This window comes from Mus caroli, unplaced genomic scaffold, assembly GCF_978045245.1.
Source record: "Mus caroli unplaced genomic scaffold, Mus_caroli_1 scaffold_14, whole genome shotgun sequence".
Classification (NCBI taxonomy): Eukaryota; Metazoa; Chordata; class Mammalia; order Rodentia; family Muridae; genus Mus; species Mus caroli.
In genome coordinates, this window is record NW_028227269.1 from 99,261,032 (window position 1) to 99,275,635 (window position 14,604).

At 41.3% G+C, this 14,604-nt stretch overlaps 1 protein-coding gene across 1 annotated transcript in view; it reads left to right on the top strand.

Moving 5' to 3' along the window:
* Nucleotides 1–14,604, top strand: part of LOC110288505 (cation channel sperm-associated auxiliary subunit beta-like) — a 239,931-nt gene that overhangs the window by 17,374 nt on the left and 207,953 nt on the right. Inside the window, exon 3 of the mRNA XM_085830619.1 lies at nucleotides 14,360–14,448. Within this exon, the coding sequence (XP_085686745.1) occupies nucleotides 14,360–14,448 (89 nt within the window). The remainder of the gene's footprint in view (nucleotides 1–14,359; nucleotides 14,449–14,604) is intronic.

Genomic DNA, 14,604 nt, shown 5'->3' on the forward strand with positions numbered 1-14,604 from the left:
CTATAGATGACTGTGAGCATCCACTTCTGTATTTGCCAGGCACTGGCATAGCCTCACAAGAGACAGCTATATCAGGGTCCTTTCAGCAAAATCTTGCTGGCATATGCAATAGTGTCTGGGTTTAGTGGCTAATTATGGGATGGATCCTCGGGTGGGGTAGTCTCTGAATGGTCCATCCTTCGTCTTAGCTCCAAACTTTGTCTTTGTAACTCCTTCCATGGGTACTTTGTTCCCTATTCTAAGGTAGAATGATGTATCCACACATTGGTCATCCTTCTTCTTGATTTTCTTGTTTTGCAAATTGTATCTTGGGTATTCTAAGTTTCTGGGCTAATATCCACTTATCAGTGGGTGCATCTCAAGTGACTTCTTTTGTGATTGGGTTACCTCACTCAGGATGATATTCCTCCAGATATGCCAGGGTCAAGAAGTGGGAGTGGGTGGGTAGGGGAGCAGGGTGGGGGGAGGGTATAGGGAACTTTTGGGATAGCATTTGATATGTAAATAAAGAAAATATCTAATTAAAAAAAAAGAAAATGGAAAAGGACTCAGAACCTTTTCAGCTCTGGAGAACATGCAGACAAATAAATTGAGAAGTGGGAGAGGTGGAACTACCCCCCCCCCAGTCTATTTTACTGGATATTGAACTGGCAACTGCAGCTTGTTTCTTGGGACCATTTGCTTGGAAGACCTTTTTCTATCCTTTTACTCTGAGATAGTGTCTATGTTTGTTAGTGATGTGTGTTTCTTTTATGCAGCAAAATGGTGGTTCTTGTTTGCGAATCCAGTCTGTTAGCTTATTTCTTTTTATAGATGAGTTGAGTCCATTAATATTGAGAGATATTAAAGACAGATGGCTGTTGGTTACTGTTATGTTTGTTTTTGTAGGTGGCTTTATGTGCTTGTGGTTTTCTCCTTTTGGCTTTGTTGTAGGATGCTTAATATCTTGTCCTTTCTTTGGTGCAGGTACCTTCCTTGTGTTGCAGTTTTCCTTCTAGGATCCTCTGTAGGATTGTAATGGTATATAGATACTGTTTGAATGTTTTTTGTCCTGGAATATTTTGGTTTCTCCATCTATGTTAGTTGAGAGTTTTGCTGGGTATAGTAGTCTGGGCTTGCATTTGTGTTCTCTTAGAGTCTGCATAATCTTTGATCAGGCTCTTCTGACTTTCATTGTCTCTGTTGAGAAGTCTGGTATAATTCTGGTAGGACTGCCTTTATATGTTTCTTGGCCTTTTCCCCTTGTAGCTGTTTAGATTCTTTTTTTGTTCTGTGCATTTAGTGTTTTGACTATTATGTGATGAGAGGATCTTCTTTTCTTGTCCCATTTGTTTGGTGTTCTATAGGCTTCTTTTACCTTTATGGCCATCTCTTTCTTTAGGTTGGGGAAATTTTTTGAAGACATTTTCAGGTCACTTGAGCTTGGATCTTCACTCTCCTCTATTCCTATTATTCTTAGATTTGGTCTTTTTATTTTGTCCTGGATTTCCTGGATGTTTTGGGTTAGAAGACTTTTATGTTTTGAATTTTTTGACAGTTTTGTCAATATCTTCTAAGATATCTTTTATACCTGAGATTCTCTCTTCTATCTCTTGCATTCTTTTGGTGATGCTTACATTTGTAATTTTTGGCTTCTTTTCTAGTTTTCCCATCTCAATGGTTGCCCCCATTTGTGTTTTCTTTATTGTTTCTACTTCCACATTTAGATCTTTGAATGTTTTATTCAATTCATCCACCTGTTTGATTGTGTTTTTCTATATTTCTTTAAGTGACTTATTTGTTTTCTCTTTAAGGGCTTCTACCTGTTTACCTGTGTCATCCTGTATTTCTTTTTTTTAAATTGGGTATTTATTTTATTTACATTCCCAATGCTATCCCAAAAGTCCCCCACACGCTCTCCCACCCACTCCCCCACCCACCCACACCCACTTTTTGGCCCTGGCGGTCCCCTGTACTGAGGCATATAAAGCTTGCACAACCAATGGGCCTCTCTTTCCACTGATGGCCGACTAGGCCATTTTCTGATTCATATGTAGCTAGAGACATGAGCTCAGGGGGTGGGGGTACTGGTTAGTTCATATTGTTGTTCCACCTGTAGGATTACAGGGCCCTTTAGCTCCTTGGGTACTTTCTCTAGCTCCTCCATTGGGGGCCCTGTGATCCATCCAATAGCTGAATGTGAGTATCCACTTCTGTGTTTGCTAGGTCCCAGCATAGTCTCACAAGAGACAGCTCTATCTGGGTCCTTTCAGCAAAATCTTGCTAGAGTATGCAATGGTGTCAGCATTTGGAAGCTGATTATGGGATGGATCCCCGGATATGACAGTCTCTAGATGGTCCATCCTTTCGTTTCAGCTCCAAACTTTGTCTCTGTAAATCCTTCCATGGGTGTTTTGTTCCCAATTCTAAGAAGGGGCAAAGTGTCCACACTTTGGTCTTGGTTCTTTTTTTTTTTTTTAATTTATTTTTTTATTAGGTATTTTCCTCGTTTACATTTTCAATGCTATCCCAAAAGTCCCCCATACCCACCCCCCCAGTCCCCTATCCACCCACTCCCCCTTTTTGGCCCTGGGGTTCCCCTGTACTGGGGCATATAAAGTTTGCAAGTCCAATGGGCCTCTCTTTGCAGTGATGGCCGACTAGGCCATCTTTTGATACATATGCAGCTAGAGACAAGAGCACCGGGGTACTGGTTAGTTCATATTGTTGTTCCACCTATAGGGTTGCAGTTCCCTTTAGCTCCTTGGGTACTTTCTCTAGCTCCTCCATTGGGGGCCCTGTGATCCATCCAATAGCTGACTGTGATCATCCACTTCTGTGTTTGCTAGGCCCCGGCATAGTCTCACAAGAGACAGCTATATCTGGATCCTTTCAGCAAAATCTTGCTAGTGTATGCAATGCTGTCAGCGTTTGGAAGCTGATTATGGGATGGATCCCTGCATATGGCAATCACTAGATGGTCCATCCTTTCGTCACAGCTCCAAATTTTGTCTCTGTAACTCCTTCCATGGGTGTTTTGTTCCCATTTCTAAGAAGGGGCAAAGTGTCCACACTTTGGTCTTCGTTCTTCTTGGATTTCATGCGTTTAGCAAATTGTATCTTATATCTTGGGTATTCTAAGTTTCTGGGCTAATATCCACTTATCAGTGAGTACATATTGTGCGAGTTCCTTTGTGATTGGGTTACCTCACTCAGGATGATGCCCTCCAGGTCCATCCATTTGCCTAGGAATTTCATAAATTCATTTTTTTAATAGCTGAGTAGTACTCCATTGTGTAAATGTACCACATTTTCTGTATCCATTCCTCTGTTGAGGGACATCTGGGTTCTTTCCAGCTTCTGGCTATTATAAATAAGGCTGCTATGAACATAGTGGAGCATGTGTCCTTCTTACCGGTTGGAACATCTTCTGGATATATGCCCAGGAGAGGTATTGAGGGATCCTTCGGTAGTACTATGTCCAATTTTCTGAGGAACAGCCAGACTGCTTTCCAGAGTGGTTGTACAAGCTTGCAATCCCTCTTTCTTCACACCCTCGCCAGCATCTGCTGTCACCTGAATTTTTGATCTTAGCCATTCTGACTGTTGTGAGGTGGAATCTCAGGGTTGTTTTGATTTGCATTTCCCTGATGATTAAGGATGTTGAACATGTTTTCAGGTGCTTCTCAGCCATTCAGTATTCCTCAGGTGAGAATTCTTTGTTTAGCTCTGAGCCCCATTTTTTAATGGGGTTATTTGATTTTCTGGAGTCCATCTTCTTGAGTTCTTTATATATATTGGATATTAGTCCCCTATCTGATTTAGGATAGGTAAAGATCCTTTCCCAATCTGTTGGTGGCCTTTTTGTCTTATTGACAGCGTCTTTTGTCTTGCAGAAGCTTTGCAAGTTTATGAGGTCCCATTTGTCTATTCTCAATCTTAAAGCACAAGGCATTGCTGTTCTATTCAGGAATTTTCCTCCTCTACCCATATCTTCGAGGCTTTTCCCTACTTTCTCCTCTATAAGTTTCAGTCTCTCTGGTTTTATGTGGAGTTCCTTAATCCACTTAGATTTGACCTTAGTACAAGGAGATAGGAATGGATCAATTCGCATTCTTCTACATGATAACCGCCAATTGTGCCAGCACCATTTGTTGAAAATGCTGTCTTTTTTCCACTGGATGGTTTTTGCTTCCTTGTCAAAGATCAAGTGACCATAGGTGTGTGGGTTCATTTCTGGGTCTTTAATTCTATTTCATTGGTCTACTTGTCTGTCGCTATACCAGTACCATGCAGTTTTTAATCACAATTGCTCTGTAGTAGAGCTTTAGGTCAGGCATGGTGATTCCACCAGAGGTACTTTTATCCTTGAGAAGAGTTTTTGCTATTCTAGGTTTTTTATTATTCCAGATGAATTTGCAGATTGCCCTTTCTAATTCATTGATTCTGTGAGTTGTTTATATTTTTCTTAAAGGACTCTATTATATTTATGAGATAGGGTTTTAGACCAATTTCCTGATTTTCAGGTGTGTTGGTGTATCCAGGGCTTGTTGTGGTGGGAGAATTGGGTTCTGATGACGCCAAAGTATATTGGCTGTTGTAGCTTATGGTCTTGTGCTTGTCTCTTGCCATCTGGTTTCCATTGTGCCTGCAGGTCTGGTTGTCTCTGTCTGGAGCCTGCCTCTTGTGTCCCTGGGTTGCTTCATGTCTCCTGGTAGGCCTGTAGCCCTGGCTGTAGCAGACCTCTAGGCAATTGGATGGACTTGGAGGGCATCATCCTGAGTGAGGTAACCCAATCACAAAATAACTCAAATGATATGTACCCACTGATATGTGGATATTAGCCCAGAAACTTAGAATACCCAAGATATAAGATACAATTTGCAAAACATATGAAACTGAAGAAGAATGAAGACCAACGTGTGGACACTTTGCCCCTTCTTAGAATTGGGAACAAAACACCCATGGAAGGAGTTACAGAGACAAAGTTTGGAGCTGTGACAAAAGGATGGACCATCTAGAGACTGCCATATCCGGGGATCCATCCCATAATCAGCTTCCAAATGCTGACACCATTGCATACACTAGCAAGATTTTGCTGAAAGGACCCAGATAGAGCTGTCTCTTGTGAGACTATGCCGGGGCCTAGCAAACACAGAAGTGGATACTCACAGTCAGCTATTGGATGGATCACAGGACCCCCAATGTAGGAGCTAGAGAAAGTACCCAAGGAGCTAAAGGGATCTGCAATCCTATAGGTGGAACAACAATATGAACTAACCAGTAACCCCCTTGAGCTTGTGTCTCTAGCTGCATATGAATCAGAAAATGGCCTAGTCGGCCATCAGTGGAAAGAGAGGCCCATTGGTTGTGCAAACTTTATATTCCTCAGTACAGGGGACCGCCAGGGCAAAAAAGTGGGAGTGGGTGGGTGGGGGAGTGGGTGGGGGAGTATGTGGGGGACTTTTGGGATAGCATTGGAAATGTAAATGAAATAAATACCCAATAAAAAAACTGCATGAAATGTACAATTTCATAGACAGATAGCAGGTATCTAAGTTAAATCAGGATCAGATTACTGATCTAAATAGTCCCGTATCACCTAAAGAAGTAGAAACAGGCAGTACTAGTCTCCCAACAAAAAAATGCCCAGGACCAGATATGTTTAGTGCAGAGTTCTATCAGACCTTCAAAGAAGACCTAATTCCAATACTCCTCAAACTATTCCACAAAATAGAAACAGAAGGTACTGTACCCAATTCATTCCATGAAGATACAATTACTCTGATACCTACACCACACAAAGACCCAACTTTGATATGAAGGCAGCTTTGCCTTAATGTATAATTATTCATTCACTTATTTACATCTTGATCATTGCCTCCTTTTTGGTCACCCTTCACACAGTCCTTCTGCCACCCCCTCCCCTTTTCTGAGAGGGTGGGCCCCCTTTGGTTATCCCTTCCCCGTGGGACATCAAATCTCTGCAGGCCTAAGCCCACTGTCTCCCACTGAGACCAGCCAAGGTATCAGAGTTAAGGGAAAGGGATCTACAGGCAGGCAACAGCTTTAGGGAAAGCTCCCATTCCAGTTGTTGGGGACCCACGTGAAGACTAAGCTGCACATCTGCTACATATGTGTGAGGGCGAGACTATGTTCAGCCCATCTATCTTCTTCGGTTTGTGGTTCAGTCTCTGAGGACGCCCAGGGGTTCATTCATAGTTAGTTGACTATGTTGGTCTTCCTGTGGAATTCCTATCCCCTTCCGGACCCTCAAACCTTCCCCTAACTCTTCCATAACACTCCCAGTATTCCGTTCCACATTTGACTGTGGACCTCTGCAGCTGTTTCAGTCAGCTTCCGGGTGGAGCCTCTCAGAGGACAGTTATGATAGGCTCCTGCTGCAAGCATTACAGAGTGTCATTAATATTGTCAGGAACTGCTGCTTTCCCTTGGGATGTGTTTCAATTTGGACCAGTTATTGGTTGGCCATTCCCTCAGGCTCTGCTGCATCTTTGTCCCTGCATTTTGTGTACACAGGATGAATTTTGGGTCAAAAGTTTTGTGGGTGGATTGGTGTCCTTATCTCTCTACTGGAAATCCTGCCCGTGTACAGGAGGTAGGCATTTCAACATCCATATCCCCACTGGTAGGAGTCTCAGCTAAAGTCACCCCCATAGATTCCTGGGAATCTCCACTATTCCACATCTTTGGCATGTCCTATAGATACCCCCTACCCTCACTTCCAATAGCCACTGATTTTCATTCCTTCTCCTGACCCTCTGGCCCTCTTTCCTGTCTCTCTCAACACTTAATCCTGGACCCCATTCCACTTCCCTTCTCCTCTCTCATTCAGTTCCATCTGTCCATCTGCCTCCTATGCCTATTTTATTCCTTCTTCTAAGTGAGATTTGAGTATTCTTGCTTGGACCTTCCTTCTTGTTTAGCTTCTTTGTGTTTGCGGTGTGTAGTGTGGGAATTCTGTACTTTTTGGCTAATAGCCACTTAGCAGTGAATACATATCATGCATATCCTTTGGTTCTGGGTTACCTCAGTCAGGATGATATTTTCTAGTTCCATTCATTTGTCTGAAAAATTCATGATGTCTTTGTTTTCAATAGCTGAGTAATATTCCATTGTATAAATGAACCACATTTTTTTTTTTGATCCATTCTTTGGTTGAGGGCATCTGAAGCATTTCTAGTTTCTGGTTAGTATGAATAAAGCTGCTATGAACATAATGGAGTATGTGTCCTTGTGGTAAGGTGGAGCATCTTTTGCACATATGCACAGGAGTAGTGCAGCTTGGTCTTCAGTTACAACCATTCCAAATTTTCTGAGAAAATGCAAGATTGATTTTCAGGGTGATTGTACCACCACCAGCAATGGAGGGGTGTTCCCCTTGCTCCACATTTTAATGTGTTTCTGAACTTCATTTGCAAGTATTGAGAACTTTGTTCCCTCTCTCTCTCTCCCTCTCCCTCTCCCTGTCCCTCTCCCGCTCCCTCTCCCTCCCTCTCTCTCTTTCTCTCTCTCTCTCTCTCAACACTAGCTTCATACGATCAATTAGTTTGGTGAATTAATTCACTTTCTGCTTTATGAAACACATTACAAAGAGTCTTCATGGAAAGTTTTATACAAGTTTGCAATGAATCTGCCTGGCTTTTGGGGGGGGGGAGGTGCTTTTAAGAACATTTTCCATTTCATGGACCATAGTTTTATTCGTTTAATGTTTTTTATATCTTTGGGGCTTTATTTTGGTAGATTGTATATGCATTTAGATATTTTAATTTTATTCAGGTTTTCCAGCTTTTCAGAGTATGAGTGTTCATAGGGATTTGTAATGATGTTCTGTATTTCATTGGGGTCCATTGCAATGATAGCATTTTGATCTTTAGTTTGTTAATTTACATCTTTTCCCTCTTTATGTCACATTGGCTAAGGTTTAGTCAGTCTTTTTTAGAAAGCCACTTCTTTGGTTGACTTTCTATATTGCTCTTTAATATTTATCATATTAATTTCTCCCCTAATATCTTTTATTTTTTTTGTTATTTTATTTATTTATATTTCAAATGTCCCCCTTCCAGGTTTCCCCTCTGACTCTTCCCATCACATCCCTTCTCTCCCTTACTCTATGAGGGTGCTCTGCTCCCCACCCACCAACCCACTCCCACCTTGCTGCCCTAGCAGCCCCCTTTGCTGTGGCACCAAGTTTCCATAGGATCAAAGGTCTCCCCGCCATTGATGCCAGACAGATAAGGCAAATTCTCTGCTGTATATGCAGTTGGAGCCATGGGTCCCTCTATGTATACTCTTTTGTTGGTGGTTTAGTTGGGAGCTTCTGGGGGTCTGTTTGGTTGATGTTGTTTTTCTTCCTATAGGGTTTTTTTCTTATAGGGTTTTGATGTCAAACTACAATCACTGGGAGGATATGCAAACTGGTAATGATATCCTTACATAGGCAAATTTGAGAATAACGCTGAAACAATCATATTATACAAACAATGTTTAGTGGAAAGGATATTTTTCCCCACTTCTTATTTAAATCTAATAAACTAAGTGGGATAGTGATATACCATAGCTGGAATTTGGATCAATATGGCAACATAGGGTGAGAAACAATTTTTCCCTATTCTGTTATGTTCTGTGGCTGATGTTCTTAATCTAATAAAGGACAGGCCAACAAGGGAAAAAACATGGATTTCATTTGATATCAATATTTTATGGAGCAATGAGGTCTTTGAGGAATCTGTGAGTTCCTAAAGAAGTGGTTAACCCAGTAAGCTAGTGTACCATATCAACAAAAAAGTAACAAGTTGGGAGAAGAGAAGAAAAGGGGATTTGGGGATGGCTAACAGTGCATGAGTCTATTAGGAAATATATAGGATTGAAATGATGGAAGATAAACACTGTTTTAGTAGGTTTGAGCAGACTCAATGACATTTCTGTTTTTGGTGAAAGGAAAAGTATAGTTTCTTAAGCTTGAAATAATCCCCATGCCAAATTGTCTTATGTTCAGGGTAGCATTTTCTGATCTCTTCCAACAGCACTGTGTGAATGGAATTGGTAAGAGGAAGAAGTTTTGTTGTCTCTGGTTACATGTTTCTTGATACACCTGAGTAACTGCAAGCAGAACAATGAATGCATTTAATAAATGACCCCAGTTCTCCAAGTTTGTCCCAGAGTGTTCCCTTATTCTATTTGGAACAAACAATCCCCCAGGAATTACACTTTTGTGATGTCTAAATTGTTAAAGATATCACTTCTCTGGTTCCATCTTTCTTAGAGGCACTTAAATATTATTACCATTCTAGTGTTAAAAATCTAGTAAACTCTATGCTCTGTGAGTTTCTAGAAAGATTCTTCATGCAAAGGCACAGACCTGGAATTTGCTTCAGTCTCTGGCCACAACATATTTTTGACTTATTGTTTGCACCCCAGCATCAAAAGAGCCTGCTGATATGACACAGAACTCTCAAAATGATACAACAGTCGAGGCTATCAGTTAATTTCATTGAGAAAAAACAGTAGATAATTTGAAAATCAAATTATTTGAAGATCAAAGAAAGTTAAAAATCTGTGCTAAGTACAGAAGTTGTGAGCATCTGGGAGCATTTGGGATGGGCTTTGGCATAAGGTTAATTCAAAAGAGTGAAAAGAGGGCTTGCTTGTTGGAAGACTGTCTGGTAGAATAGATGAAGGTCCTCACAGACCTTTCTCCAGTCTGACTTACTGTCAGGTATATGACTTGTGAACTTAGTGACTTGAATCTTGGTTGTTTCTTCCTTAAGAGAGGTCAAAGTGATACAGAAGGCACAAAGTATTGTGGGAATGACATTACATGGCTTACAAACCCCATGGGTGTCTCAAAGTATGTTTTTTCAAAACAGGTAGGTCTTTTTTTTTTTTTTTTTGCTTTGGTTTGGTTTGTGTTTTATTGTTTTTCTTCCCTTCTACTCTTACTCACTAAGCATCATCAGTGAGGTTTTTGTTCACTTTTAGCAGACAGAGAAGTGATTTGGACTTTAGAATTAAATTATAGCTTAAAAATAAGCTTAGGAGACTCTCTGCTCCTCCCTGTTCCAGAGATAGCCGCATCTTCTTGTGCAGTGCCAGCCTTGTCCCGTAGACAAAATAGTGAAGGTCGATGTGAACGGATTTGGCCGTATTGGGCGCCAGATTACCAGGGCTGCCTTCTCCTCTGCACTTGGCAAAGTGGAGATTGTTGCCACCAACAACCCCTTCATTGACCTCATCTACATGGTCCACATGTTGCAGTTTGACTCTCCCCATGGCAAATTCAATGGGACAGTCAAGGCTGAGAACGGGAGGCTTGTCATCAACTGGAAACCCATTACCATCTTCCAGGAGTGATATCCTGCTAACATCAAATGGGGTTGATGCTGGTGCTGAGAATGTTGTGAACTCTACTGGCATCTTCACCGCCATGGAGAAGGCTGGGGCCCACTTGAAGCATGGGGCCAAAAGGGTCATAATCTCTGCCTCTTCTGCTGATGCCCCCTTGTTGGCGATGGTGTGAACCAGGAGAAATATGTCAACTCACTCAAGATTGTCAGCAGTGCATCATGCACCACAAACTGCTTAGCCCCCCTGGCCAAGGTCATCCATGACAACTTTGGCATCGTGGAAGGGCTCATGACCATGGTCCATGCCATCACTGCCATTCAGAAGACTGTGGATGGCCCCTTTGGAAAACTGTGGCACGATGGCCGTGGGGCTGTCCAGAACATCATCCCTGAATTCACTGGTGCTGCCAAGGCTGTAGGCAAGGTCACTCCAGAGCTGAATGGGAAGTTCACTGGCATGGCCTTCCATGTTCTTACCCCCAAAGTTGTGGATCTGACATGCCACCTGTAGAAACCTTCCAAGTATCATGACATCAAGAAGGTAGTGAGGATATCATCTTGAGTGAGGTAACCTAATCACAAAAGAACACACATGATATTCACTCACTGATAAGTGGATATTAGCCCAGAAGCTCAGAATCCTTTTTAGAAGGGGGAACAAAATACCCATGGAAGGAGTTACAGAGACAAAGATTGGGGCAGAGACTGAAGGAAGGACCATCCAGAGACTTGGGGATCCATCCCATAAACAACCACCAAACCCAGACAGTATTGTGTATGCCAACAAGTGCTTGCTGACAAGAGCCTGATATAGCTATCTCCTGAGGGCCTCTGCTAGTGCCTGACAAATACAGAAGTGGATGCTCACAGTCATCCATTGGACTGAGCACAGGGTCCCCAATGAAGGAGCTAGAGAAAGTACCCAAGGAGCTGAAGGGGTTGGAGCCCCATAGGAGGAACATCAATATGTTCCTAACCAGTACTCCTAGAGCTCCTTGGAACTAAACCACCAATCAAAGAAAACACATTGTGGGACATGTGGCTCTAGCTGCATATGTAGCAGAGGATGGCATAGTCGGTATTCTCTTGAATACCATCAATAAAGTTTGCTGCTCCCCCACCCCCTCAAAAAAAAAAAGCTTGGAACACTTTGAAGGACAGATAATGAACATAAATGTGTGAACTGAAAGTCCTTTGAAAACTGTTTACTGTAACTCTCTGACAGACTTTAAGGTGCATGTGTCATGCTTACACTGATATTATTACATAGACAGATTTAAGAACAACATTGAAACAATTTATGTTGTTCAAACAATAGGCAGTATAAAGTAAATTTATTCTTAGTTCTTATTAAAATTTAATCTAATCCCAATATCTCCTCTAACTCTAGTTGAAATTTTGACCTGTTTTAGGAATATTTTATTTTATTTTTTACAATCTGATATATTTTCTGGTAATGGGTATGGGTTTAAGTCCTAATAGTTGTAACTAAAGTCTCCAGTCCTATGAAACATTCCAAACACAACTCTATTCTATAATAGAGGCTAATTTCTCCCTGTTTGGGTCGAATTGCAAGAAGCCTGCATTTTTCTTTCCTCCTCCTTGGTTTAATGTTTTAAGTCTGTTTTGCTGTTGGGCTTTAACCTTTGAACCTTTGAGGGAAAAGCTATAAAGTGCCTCTGGCCTTACCTAGAAGATCCTGATATGATAATCACACAACTGCACCTTCTAGATCCAGCAGATATAAGGCTTTCCCTCCATCTGTAGATGCTTTATCAGGTCTTTCATGCTCCGTCCGCTCTATTGTACTATGTCAAAGCTACAGTAGTAGCTGTGTGTGTGTGTGTAGCCAATTGTGGTCGTGAAGGGTTTCTAAAGTAACTGTCTTTCTCACAGTGACATGCCTTATCTTATCTGCCAAAGGACCCCTGTTCCAAACTAGAGAGTCACATGTTACATTTCTATTGTACCCATTACAACATTTCTCCTCCAAGATAAGGTGAATGGGTTCTCCTTCTAATCTCTTCCTGCCAGTAGTTCTCTGAGTTTGACATTCCCTCTCTAGCCTGGTATGATGGTGTAAATGTACAATCCCAGCACTTAATAGGGTGAAGACAGGAAGGTGTCAGTTATTCAGAGGACAGCCTGAACTACTTAACAAGTTCATGACAATCCAGGACATGAAATCCTGTCACAAAAGCACCAAATCTTTCTCCAAACTCCAGCTTTTAATAATCATATGCTCATAACAAGAGTGAGGATATTAGCCCAGAAACTAAGAATACCCAAGATATAAGTTGCAAAACACATAAAACTCAAGAAGAAGGAAGACCAAAGTGTGGATACTCTGTTCCTTCTTAGAAGGGGGAACAAAATACCCATGGAAGGAGATACAGAGACAAAGTCTGGAGCAGAGACTGAAGGAAGGACCATCCAGAGACTGTCCCACCTGGGGATCCATCCCATAAACAACTATGGAACCCAGACACTATTGCATATGCCAGCAAGATTTTGCTGACAGGACCCTGATATAGCTGCCTCTTGTGAGGCTCTGCCAGTGCCTGGCAAATACAGAAATGGATGCTCACAGTCATCTATTGAATGGAACACAGGGCCCCCAATGGAGGAGCTGAAAGGGTCTGCAACCCTATAGGAGGAATAACAATATGAACTAACCAGTACCCCCAGAGCTCGCATCTCTAGCTGCATATGTAGCAGAGCATAGCCTAGTCCTAGTCGGCCATCATTGGGAGGAGAGGCCCTTGGTCTTGCGACGATTATATGCTCCAGTATAGGGGAATGCCAGGGCCAGGAAGAGGGAGTGGGTGGGTTGGGGATCAGGGCGGGAGGAGGGTATAGGGGACTTTCAGGGTAGCATTTGAAATGTAAATGAAGAAAATATCTAATAAAAAGTTGTTTTTGGAAAAAAAAAGTGGGGAATTGAAGAGTCATAACCTGGTTTTTCTCACCCCCTGCAAGCTTGAAATAATGGTCCAACTTATCCTGGACTATACTTTAATGCTTCAGCCTGTCAGAGACACATGCATCATATGACTGTAAGATATATATTATATATTTGCATATATTTGCATATATATGTATTTACTATACACACACACATATATATGTATGTACTATACCCCCCACATATATGTATGTATGTATTTACTATACACACGCATATATGTATGTATGTATTTACTATACACACACATATATATGTATGTATGTATGTATTTACAATACACACATATATGTATGTATGTATTTACCATACACACACATATATGTATATATGTATTTACTATACATACACACATATATATGTATGTATGTATTTACTACACACACACAAACACACACACAAACACACACATATATGTGTATATGTATGTATATATTTACTATACACACACATATATGTATGTATGTATTTACTATATTTAGGACCTTTGTTCAGTTGTCAGTTTGTGTAAGGAGTGATGAGAGACTTTTTTTTTTTTTTGAGACAGGGTTTCTCTGTATAGCCCCGGCTGTCCTAGAACTCACTTTGTAGACCAGGCTGGCCTCGAACTCAGAAATCTGCCTGCCTCTGCCTTCTAAGTGCTGGGGTTAAAGTGATGACTTTTAAACAAGCAAATAAACAAAGTAACATCAAGTTTAATGCTCTAGCCCAAGAAGTTGTTCCTGACTCCTGATAGATAGTTTAGCTGTAAGAAGAAAAAAGTGCAAGATTTGAGTTTTCTCTAAAGTCAGTGAATTCAAAACTACAATTCTGCTTTTGTGGAGGATGGGAATTAAGTAAGACATGATCTCCTGTAGCCAAGAATGGCCTCTGACTATTGATCCTCCTTCCTCTATCTACTTCTTGAGAGGTAGAAATACAGATGTGCAACTCCATACCCAGCTTTAAATGTGAAATTCTTCCTTTAAAATGTTTTGTCAGTTTGATAAAATGTGGTGCCTTTTACATAAGTCTTTCTACCTTGGTCTGTTTCTTTCTATTTGTTTAGGTAAGGAGCAAACTTACTTTTCTTGTTCCGGTGACCGGATCCGCACAGGCCTGCATACAATCAAGTTGTTCCTTACCAAGAACAATTTGGTAAAGTCCACCAACTGCATGTATTATAATAGCCCTTTGTGTTCCTTTTAAGCCCATGTAGAAAAGCTATGACACTGTACTCTCTCAAGTACCTTCCACTGTCCACACAGGAAGGTTAGGCTCTATGGAATTGTTTCTGTAGTTAGATAGGGAAGT